At 34.0% G+C, this 11585-nt stretch overlaps 2 protein-coding genes across 3 annotated transcripts; one reads left to right on the forward strand and one right to left on the reverse strand.

Annotated features, from left to right (window-relative positions):
* Positions 1-2694: 2694 nt before the first annotated feature.
* On the forward strand, positions 2695-4649 carry LOC144546000 (E3 ubiquitin-protein ligase RSL1-like). 2 transcript variants are annotated; one of them, XM_078294550.1, is made up of 3 exons: positions 2695-2927; positions 3394-4072; positions 4400-4649. In XM_078294550.1, the coding sequence occupies exons 1-3, from the start codon at positions 2735-2737 to the stop codon at positions 4476-4478; spliced, it is 951 nt and encodes a 316-aa protein (XP_078150676.1). In that variant the 5' UTR covers positions 2695-2734; the 3' UTR covers positions 4479-4649. The 2 variants fall into 2 exon arrangements, with proteins under 2 accessions (XP_078150676.1, XP_078150675.1); XM_078294549.1 differs by having other exon boundaries at positions 3352-4072; positions 4400-4648.
* A 1252-nt stretch (positions 4650-5901) lies between these two features.
* On the reverse strand, positions 5902-8224 carry LOC144545985 (uncharacterized). The gene is made up of 3 exons (XM_078294535.1): positions 7586-8224; positions 6545-7175; positions 5902-6171 (listed from the first exon to the last, which is right to left on the reverse strand). Exons 1-3 carry the CDS (start codon positions 8169-8171, stop codon positions 6093-6095), a joined length of 1296 nt encoding a protein of 431 aa, XP_078150661.1. The 5' UTR covers positions 8172-8224; the 3' UTR covers positions 5902-6092.
* Between the last annotated feature and the right edge of the window lie 3361 nt (positions 8225-11585).

An 11585-nucleotide genomic window follows, 5' to 3' on the forward strand; every position in this document is an offset into this window, starting at 1 on the left:
AAATTGGTTTCAAATGACGAATTCAAACCGTTGAAATCCACATACTTTATGAGTGATGTATCTACATGTAAATATTTTAAACATTCGAATTAATTTAGTATGAAGTCAAGCGGTCAAAAAATGTTTAAAAAATGAATGCACTAAAATTAATTTATTAACCTTCTAATTTTGACCGATTGATTTTATACTAAATTAATTCGAATGTTTAAAATTTTCACATGTAGATGCATCACTCATAAGGTAGACAGGTTCTAACGGTTCAGATTCGTCATTTGAAACTGATTTGATGAGTTTTGGAGTTAAACTCACCAAACACTTTGGTGAGCTTAAGAACACCCTAGTTCTACTCATAAATTTTTATATGGCTACTCATTTTCAAGGATATTTCAAATACATATAGTCTTCAAAATTCTTGACAAATCTAATTTAATTCTTTAATTAAGATTTTAAATGACGCTATCTAAATCATATGTAGTATTCAAATGTTGGAAAGACCGTAGGCGTAAAAATTATTAGTTTAGTCGTTTTCTGAAGATTGGTGGAAAAAAAATATGGTTGAAATATTTATCTAATGGTATTAAAAATAAAAAAGATACGTCAATATAATGTTTCTAAAAAAGAATTACTAGATTAAAATATTTAAGAAAGTAAGAGCATCTTCATCAATGCAATTGATTAGCAATTGTAACACAGTTGTCAAATTGAAAATAGCCACTAATCGCAAAATAGATGCATTTTTGAAAGAGTTGTAGTTGTAAAATTTTACTTTTTAAAGAATAGTAACTGCTAATTTTCTCATATAAAATGCTTTTGAAAGACTTCAATATTTTTAAAAATAGAAATGAAACTGCTAACAATGATTTTTTTGTTGTTGTTTTTTGTTATTTTTTATTATTTAAAAGAATACTATTTTTGTTTTTTTTTATCATTTTTTATCTAGTACGCAATTAACTAATGGGTTTAAACCCGATTAATTATTTGAATCTTATTGGATATATTTTTGTCTTATCTTGGTAAAAATCCTGCATCCGCCTCTAGTGCTCAATTTAAAAAAGAAAAAAGAAAAAAATGATTTCATTTTTATACTTTTGTCAAACAAAATTATAAAAATATACTTAAGACTCAAAAAATTATGAAATTTTTCATGCTCCGAAAATGTTTCTCCAAAATATACCACTATTTCGAAATTTTTTCTCATAAAATATATAAAAATTTTGTCCCACCATATATGCTAGATCTATATCCTGACTCCGCCCCTAACTCCAGTTAACCTTTTTTCTTCTTCTTTTTTTTCAATTTGAATTGGTATTAAAGTAGAGTTAGCACAAATTTTGGAATATAATGCAACTGGCCTTTTCACACTTGATACTTTTGAAAGAATAATGCATATTGTGGCTGCCATGAACATTCTTAAAAGATAAGGAGCCAACTCTGCTGCTCTCCAAATAGGAGAGCAGGATTATATTATTCTAAATCTGACCGTTTGTCTATGTTGAGATTCGTACATAAAAAAATCAACAATTAGATTTTGAATAACATAATTCCACTCTCATATTTAAAGAGCAGCGGAGTGACATCTAAAAGATAAAAGCGTACCATTGCATTATCAGATGCTCCATTATATTTAATAAAAGATTAACTGTCCATATTGATTTCATTGGATCAGTGGAAAGAGAAGTGAAAGTGGAGGGGTACAATGAGTCAAGGCCATGTACAGACTTTATAAAGTTAATGAAGCCTTATTACCTAAGGTATCTAAATTAGACGTACGATGAGTAAAGAACGGTCTGGATTTAGTTTCAGACGAATCAAAAAAGAATATGGTGTCTATTAAAAATAAAGGTGGTCCGTCTTGAGTTTTGTATCAGGTTAAAGAAACAGTTTGAATTTAGTAATTCTAATCTGAGGAGATCTGGCATCTTGTCTATCTTTTGTTTTAATTTTTTTTCTAATTTCTATTAATAAAAAATTCGGACATATTCATACCTAAATTGTATAATTAAATTTCCTTTTGGTAGGACAACCAAAATATATAATATTTTAAAATTTATTTATCATGTTTTTTTTTTTTTTTTTTTTTTTGCAACTTGGTCTAATCCTCCATTCTCTCTTCCTAACCAAAACGACCCAATTAACCAATAGTCACAGTTCAATTGACCCAACTCGATTTCGGATCTTTAAGGTAACCCAAAGTTTGATTTCGGATCCGAACTGTCCGATCAGATTTTGCACGAATATTGAAGCAGCCCCTTCAATTTTAACTCGGCCGAATTATTTGTCAGAAATCTTATCGGATGGTTCGAATCTAAACTCAGATTTTGAGTTAGAGAACCGGACCCAACCCAACCATTAAATCGAAGCGACTCATCACATAAACCGTCGGGTCAAGTGACACGTATGGACCTATTAATGAATCGGCACAGTCTGCATTAAATCAAAAGATTATGCATATGGACCGTCTGATTGTAAACCGAGCCCATCCGGCCTATTCCTGTAACATAGGTGGTCTTTAATATTTGCGCAGATCTAATTCGCACGATTCTTATAGCTGATCGGACGGTAGAGATGCATTAACTCAAAAGGTTCCTTTTTTAGTTAATGCAGAGGATACGAATTCCCTATTAATTAATTAAATGCCCGACGCTTCGGTCTCTTTTTTTGTTTTTGTTTTTGTTTTTTCCGAATAACATTTTAGACTTAGTTAGTAAGCAGTGTCGCCAATAATTTTGGCGTGATGGAGATAGTACGAGAGGCAAGAGCAATGGATGAAGAAGAGCACGAGCTTATTGTGATCAGAGATGGCGAGATGGAGGTTGTAGAGAATCCCAACGCCGATGATCTCGCTGAGGAGGTGCAAATGCAAGAGCTTCTCTTCTTTCTCCTCCAACCCCAGGAGCACGAGCACGAGGGTTTAGAATCTCCACAAGGTATATATAGATTCATCGCTCACTCAACACAATCAATTTTTGTTATGAGGGTTTGTGTGGATAATCAAAACCCAAATAGCATTTTTTACCCAAATTAAGCATTAAAACATTTTGAATTTTTGGTATGTAATTGAGTTATGTATAAATTATAAACATAACTGTGCACTTGAAGAAAATTTAATGCTCAAAATAGGTTCTGGCATGGCCCTTTATCTTTTAGTTTAAACCCAAATAGCATTTTTACACAAAGCATTGAATTGAAATTTTTTAAATTTTTGATATTTTATATTACTATATCACTTATGATACTTGTTATATTTGTTTCTGATTGTTATACAATATATGGCATGTAATTATTACGACCTGTATAAATTATAAATTAACCTATCGATTTACTTGAAAAAAAAAAAAATGTACAATATAGATTCTGGCACGGCCATCATACTTCCTAATTCCCCAATTGAAGAATCAATTGAAGAACCGATTGAAGAACTGATTATTGAACCGATTGACCCAAAGGGGAAGCAGCAGGTTGAATTCGTAGCTTCCTACATTACTGAGAAAGGAGAATGCTCTAGAATTCTTCACGAGAATTTTAACTGCCCAATTTGCATGGAATTAATACCAACAAGCGATGGCTTCAACATAAACCCTTGTGACCACATATTTTGCATTAGTTGCATGATCCACTACATCACTGTGAAAACGGAGGAGAATGCCGTCACAATCCCCTGCCCCATACCGGGTTGCGAATCCACCTTTCTAGACCCGGAAACATGCCAACACATCCTTCCAAAAGATACATTCGAAAGGTGGAATCTCACATTGTGTGAGTCATCTCTCGGCCCGAATAAATTCTACTGCCCGTTTAAAGATTGCTCTGCTTTGCTTATTGATGAAGAAGGTGAAAGTGAAAAGATAACAAACAGCGAGTGCCCTCATTGCAATAGAATGTTTTGTGCAAAGTGCAAAGTGCCTTGGCATGGTGATATGAGTTGTGAGGAGTATGAGAGGCTTGGAGAGGACGAGAGGGGACGGGAGGATTTACTGCTTAGAAATATGGCAAAGGATAAAAGGTGGCAAAGGTGCCCCAAGTGCAGGATGTATGTGGAAAGAATTGATGGGTGTGCGTTCATGAAATGCAGGTATATATGTTATTATTATAAGATTTTTGTTTTTATTTTGGCATTTAGTTTTACTGTTCATAAATTTACCCGAACTAAGATGGAATTTATTTACTGGAATTGTAAAGTAATTTCTTATCTCGGAATTTGGTATATGTGCAATTAACCAACCAATTTACCAAGTAAATTAGTGAGGTGTTAGCTGTATAAATATAGGTTAGATTGAGATCCATGTAATTACCAATCTAAATCATCTAATCTTAGTTCAATTTTGAGATAGATATTGCAATTTCAAATATAAGTACACTGATTTTAACACTAATTTTCTTCAATTTTTCTTTCATAAAGGTGTGGCAACTGCTTTTGCTATGTTTGTGCAACTCCGATGTCTAGTGCAACTCACTATTGTGAAAAATGCAAGCGCTGATTATGTTTTTACTAATTAGTGCTGTTTAAAATGCTATATGTACATGCCAATATGCTAGAGTTCTTCCATTTTGTTAAAGGCATTTTTGGTTTATATGCTATGTTACCATATTGAATAGTTGTCATTTTACAAATATATATGAAAAAGAAGTGTGACTACGTCAATAGTTTTACCTGGCTAATTAACACAATTAATGCCCTTTGATGTTGTCATAATGAAAAAAATTGTGTTCTATTAAGTATGTTTTGCATTTATTTCATTACATGGAAGAATGGAAATATTACTTGACATTACTTGCAACATCATTCCTAAAAAGGGAATGCTTACATTTTGACATTGAATATGATGAAAAGTGTTTGTGGGAGATGTTCAATTCATTTTCATTCAATTTCATACAAATTGTTGGTAATTTAGAAGTATCCATGCTCAATTTAAACAAACTCTGGTTACACTTGCCCCCAACCTGCACAGTGTGCTTTTGGACAGGAGATAAATGTTGTTCTAAGGAATAAACTGTCATTTGTTTTGGAATATTTCCATTGTTAAGGAAATGTTAAGGCATTTTTTTTACAACGGTTTATCACATTTTTCTGAGGTTTGCTGTGATATTTCTTTAGACATAGTTTTAACGGTTCATTGTATTTTTTTTTTTTTTTTTAAGCTGCAAATGTGTGTTGGTTCACAAATCATTTTGCTTGTTTGATCAAATAAAAAATCAGAACAGCTGTTCTTTCTAGCATAGTATGGCCAAAACAGGGCTGGATGACTTGAAATGTGCCTCAATCACACTACCCCTCGATACATTATTTCTTCTTAATTTATAATTTGACGTGGAGACACTGCATTACAAAATTATAAAAAGAAAATTTAATTTGTTTAGCCTTGGAAACAATTTTTGAAAGTTGCAAGGTCCTGTGTGAACAAGGCCCATAATTACAAGACCTGAAACAGAACATATTACACATTTGCAACTATCAATTCACAGGGCTACTAAAGTGCTTTATTTTAGCAACAAGTAGACCAAGAAAGATGGTTAGTTCATATTTTCTCTGACCTTAAACTGTGATTAGTCAAAAATATATATGTACAACAAGGAGAATAATTATAAATCCTTCTGTCACTTTTATTATGGAGGCACAAAAAATAAATGTTTTTTACTGAAAGATAATTTTTTATTTTACATGAAGGATTTTAGGCATTTATTGAAGTATAAAAAACTTATTGTTGGTTCTAAAAGCAGTATCCCAACTTGAACAAAATGCCAATGATGTAACTTTATTTCTCTAACTTACAGCAATCCCCATCAGATTCTCCATGAAGATTATATTTCGTCCGAAAAACAAAAAAGGCATGAAAATTAATTCAATAATGGGAAACCACTGACACCATTGATTAGAGAAAAAAAGGAGCTTAAGAACACAACTTCTGACAATAGACCAACTTTATATATTTCAATATTTCATATATAACATCTACTACCTCAAAAAATGAGAAGCACAACATTTCTCTGTATGCACATTACCAACCAAAATGAAAAACATTAAAAAGGTCAACACCTATGTTGACATGATCTCCAAAAGTCCAAGTAGTGCAATTTAGGCCTTAGTAACTCAGTTAGCGTTTGCACGTGGTGCAATAGTGAGTTTCTTTTGACATTGGAGTGGCACACACATAGCAGAAGCAGTAGCCACACCTGCAAAATTAATACAACACAAAAACAAAATGTCACACATCTCAACCAAAAACCATATATTCTTTAAATTAAGAGACAAAATTGGCTAGTTACAGCAAATATTGCACACATCTCAACCAAAACCCGTACTGACAAATAACATGTTCCTGTAGACAAAAAGTTCTACTAATTTTAGTCATATTTTGGATAAACCAGAAACAAAACACCTGAAGTAAAATTATACACAGTTCAAGGCTGATCTTAATATGCCAGTTAGGTAACTTCTTGATATGCCAGTAAAGTAAAATGATACTGGACCCAACCATTAAGATATCTTCTTGTATCAAATAACTAATTTGAGACAATATGGTACCAATCACTAGGAAATCAATACCTGCATTTCATGAACATGCACCCGTCAATCTTCTCCACATACATCCTGCATTGAGGGCACCTCTGCCACCTTTTATCTTTCGCCAATTTTCTGAGCATTAAATCCTCCTGCCCCCTCTCATCCTTACCAAGCCTTTGAAACTCTTTACAACTCATATCCCCATGCCAAGGCACTTTACACTTGGCACAAAACATCCTGTTACAATGCGGGCACTCACAATTTCTCACTTCTTCACCTCCTTCATCATTTACCAGGAGAGCAGAGCAATCTTTAAAGGGGCAGTAAAACTTGTTACGACCTAGAGAGGATTCACATAGAACGAGACCCCATTTGTTGAATGTGTCAGCTGGGAGGATTTGTTGGCAGGTCAACGGGTCGAGGAACCCGGATTTGCAACCCGGGTGAGGGCAGGGGATGGTGGCATTGCTCCCGTCAAGCTTAGAGGTGATGTAGTTTACAATGCAAGAATTGCAAAATGTGTGATTGCAGGGGTAAATGTGAAAAGATTGGATTGTCGGGACCTGCTCCATACATATTTCACAAAAGAATTTGGCATGGGCAACTCTATTATAGCTTTTGGCAGGTTGCTTCCCTTTTCGGTCAGTGGGGTCAGGTTTTGATTTGTCAGAGCCTATAATTATCATTTGTGTATACAGGTGGTAGCATGTTATGTAATTGGTGATCTTAGAACAAATGCAAATAAATGCTGGTATAGTGAAATTAATATAAACAAAGAAACAAATATCATGTGTCCTTTGAGAACAAAGGATTGAATTTGTGTTTCACAAGATAATGTAAGTTTGACAAGAAGGTGTTCGATAGAATACTTTCTTTAGCTGCATTCTTATTTCCTTGAATTACTTAATTGATTGTACTTTGAAGAACCTATATACTTTGCCTAATGCTCACAACATGGTGGAGTATATAGTTGGAAAAACCCTAAACCTGAAACCCGAAACACCAAACCACCAAAAAAACCCTTGTAAAACCACACTTAAGTAAATAGAAATTAAACAACCCTTTTGAATTGGGGATAGCTACCTGGATCTTCCTCTGTCACCAAAGGAAGATTCTCCCATTCCGTCTCGGATTGCATTGTCATGAAGAGAATCTCTTGAATCTGGAGTTCTTCCGACGACAAGAGCATATCATCGTCGCTGTCAATGATGAAAATACCCTCGTATCCTCCTTCCTCTTTCCTTTTACCTTTGCGATCGCTGGTTTCTTCTCTGAATTGCTCGCCTCTTTCCAATTTGTGGAGTTCTTCCAACAATATCACATCGTCGGCGCCTGAACGAATTTCATTGTCGCTGTCAACGACGACAATACCCTCGTCTCCTCTTCCTCCATCTCTCCTTTTACCTTTGCGATCGCCGGTTTCTTCTCTGGATTGCTCGCCTCTTTCCAATTTGTGGAGTTCTTCCAACAATATCACATCGTCGGCGCCTGAACGAATATCATTGTCGCTGTCAACGACGACAATACCCTCGTCTCCTCTTCCTCCATCTCTCCTTTTACCTTTGCGATCGCTGGTTTCTTCTCTGGATTGCTCGCCTCTTTCCAATCTCTGCCGCTTTGTTCTCGATCTCGGATTTTCGATCGAAGTGGAAGCGTGAGTTCTTGCCATTTTACTGCAAGGAGGAGAAAGGGGACAGGATTTGGAGAGGTTCAGCAAAGCGAAAGGTGATGTGATGTGTCGTTTTCTCATACCACGCGATGAAAAAGCAAATTGAAACGGACGGCCCAGATGAACTCAAACACGGTGCCTATTCGGGGATAGGACTGGGGTCTGTATCATTTGTGCTTTGAGATTGGTGCCAAGATAAAAGAACGATCTTGGACCGTGTATTTCTAATTTGCTTGAGTCAGGTACCTGGGGTGATCAGAATTCGATGAACAATAGATATTTTGTGCGAATCTATATGTGGCGCACCATCTGCTCCAGTGATTTACCGGACGGCTGTGATTGAAGGAGAGCCTGTGAGCGGAAAAGGTTGTTTGGGCACTTGTATGCGGAGGTGTTTTTAATGGTTGGGTTCGCCCATCGGACTTAAATCCGCTTTAAGATTCGTACTGAATATCAGGACGAATTTTGAAAGGAATGTGCACAGATATTCAAGTGATGTGCACAGATTTTAAAGTGGATCGGATGGTAGAGAAACTCATCAAATTCAAATTTGAATTCAATTGATGTCGGATGCAACTCATTCTTGTGGATCGAATCCATATCCTGTTGAGTAACGATATTTCTATTTAGATTTGGACTGTCCGGTCTGAATCTTGATCAATATGGTTTAAGGTAGAATGCATGTGTCTCTTTAATATTAGTGTGGATTCTAATCCAACGATCTGGATCTAAATAGAAATATTATGGAACCTTAGGGAGGGTCCGGATCTCCTGAAACTATTCAAAATTTGAGTTTTGATTCGGACCGTCCGATTATAATTCAGATTTATCTGACTAAAATTAGAATTTACAATTCTTTAATATTTGTGTAGATTCTGTTGAAAAGTTCGGATCTCAGCTCAAAATTTTGGGATCCGATTATGAGAGTTGGAAGAGTCTCAGTTGCAAAACAATATTGATAAATGATTTTTCCGGATACAATTTTAATCATTTAAAAATATTCTATATTTGGTCTGTCCTACCAAAATGAAAAAAAATATATGTTGATTTTCAAAATATCTTGTTTGTTTTTATTTTTTTCCCTTTCTCAATTTTATTAGCAAATTTCAGCTCTCTATTACCTTTTCAAAATACATTTTAGATTTCATAGAAAATTTATTTTATGTTAACAATCAGTCTTTCGTCTAATAATAATGTAATTTTTTCTATGTGACAGATCTCAAATTAAAATTCGGTAAAAAAAAATATCCTAATTGATATTTGTTTAGATGTCAAAAGCTTTGTTTAGACGTCATTGAAGGCTTTGTTTAACTCATTTTACTTCCGTAAAAATTTCAGTATAGTAATTTTTTTTTCCAAAAATGGAATAACATATCTTTTTTTTTCTCACACCATTTGGGAAAAAAAAATTCACCAACCTCACAAAACAACCGATTTGGAGGCGTCTAATTGTCCACAGCCTTTTGTCCACCATTTGTCCACAGCTTTGACTTGCGCGAATACTGTAAAATTACTTCTACATGCTGTATAATTATACAATATATCACATAAAATATATCACTTAATCACAAACACATCCAGCAACTATTTGAAGTGGTCCCATGATAATTAGAAAAAGAGTGCAACTTGCACAACATGACAAAATAAATGTACTTTCAAACTGTACTTTCGAAAATTACAGTTATAGGAAGTTATTGGCAGTTAGAGTTAGTTATTAGCGGTTATTAACACTGGGTTGAATCTTGTATACTGTAAAATTGAATATTGTATACTGTAAAATTGAATATTGTATATTGTAAAATTGAATCTTGTATACTGTAAAATTGAATCTTGTATACTGTAAGATTTTCAATTGAATCTTGTATACTGTAAAATTGAATCTTCTACACAGTAAAATTTACAATTGAATCTTGTATACTGTAAAATTGAATCAGCAGAACTGTAAAATTGAATCTTGTACACAGTAGAATTTTCAATTGAATATTGTTCGGATGAGTAAGAAGCATTTCTATCATCTTTTTCTTTCAGATTTTCACAAGATGAATACTGTAAAATTACAAGATGAATACTGTAAAATTACAAGATAAATACTGTAAAATTAACAAATCAATACTCCATATCGCCTTTCTATCATCTCTTTCCTCCAGATTTTCACAAGATGAATACTATAAAATGACAAGATGAATACTGTAAAATTAACGAGGCAATACTATAAAATTAACAGATCAATACTCCATATCGCCTCTCTATCATCTCTTTCTTCTAGATTTCCACAAGATGAATACTGTAAAATTAACAAGGAAATACTGTAAAATTAACAGATTAATACTCCATATCGCATCTCTATCATCTATTTCCTCTAGATTTTCGCAAGATGAATACTGTAAAATAATAGATGAATACTGTAAAATTAACGGGGCAATACAGTAAAATTAACAGATCAATACTCCATATCTCATCTCTATCATCTCTTTCCTCCAGATTTCATTTGAAATGCTAGATCTGTTACTGCATACAACGAAAACAACAAATTCAACAGAATTAACTTACTAGATTTGAATTTTGCCGTGCTCTTCAACAAAAACAACTTCTATTCGATCGCGCTCCACGATCAATCGGTCCAATCCTTTTTCAGATATATCTTACTGACTTTCAGAAAGATTTAAGATATCGGAAGAATAAGAATAAGAGATTTCAGAAACAACTTCCGATGTGGTGAATAGAGTCACGGAAGAAATCTCCTTAGAAAACAACGAAAACAAGGAAATCACCTTAGAAATCCTTTTCAAATGAAATCACCTCAGAAATTTTCAACGCAAACAAGGAAATCGCCTCAGAAATCGGAGAAACAACGAAAACAAGGAAATCGCCTCAGAAATTTTCAAATGAAAACAAGGAAATCGGAGAAACAACGAAAACAAGGAAATCGCCTCAGAAATTTTTAGCCGCTTTACGGAGAAGAAATCGCCTCAAAAATTTAAGATATCGGAGAAGAAATCCTTTTTCAGATATCGATCGATTTTTAGATTCAGAAATTTTTATCTCCGTAAAGCAAAAAAGTAATATCGGGAAGAAATCGCCTCAGAAATCGGAAAGAAATCGCCTCAGAAAGGAAACAAGTTGATCGGAGAATAAATATTTTGAAAATGAGATTCACAAAAAGGAATAGAGGCATGGAAGGAAGGTTAAATAGGCGGAGTAAGTGGTTAGAAGTGGGGACCGGTGTCCGTTAAATTTAGTTAAACACGGGATGGATAGCGCTGTGGACAAATGGTGGACAGAAGGCTGTGGACAAAAACCTTTTCTCAATTATTTTTCCGTGTATAACTTTAATTAAAAATATTCTATATTTTATCTGTTCTTACCAAAATGAAAATTCAATCAATTTAGGTAAGAATAAGTCCCAATTTTTTT

This window comes from Carex rostrata, chromosome 28 (genome assembly GCF_964058835.1).
Source record: "Carex rostrata chromosome 28, lpCarRost1.2, whole genome shotgun sequence".
Taxonomy (NCBI): Eukaryota; Viridiplantae; Streptophyta; class Magnoliopsida; order Poales; family Cyperaceae; genus Carex; species Carex rostrata.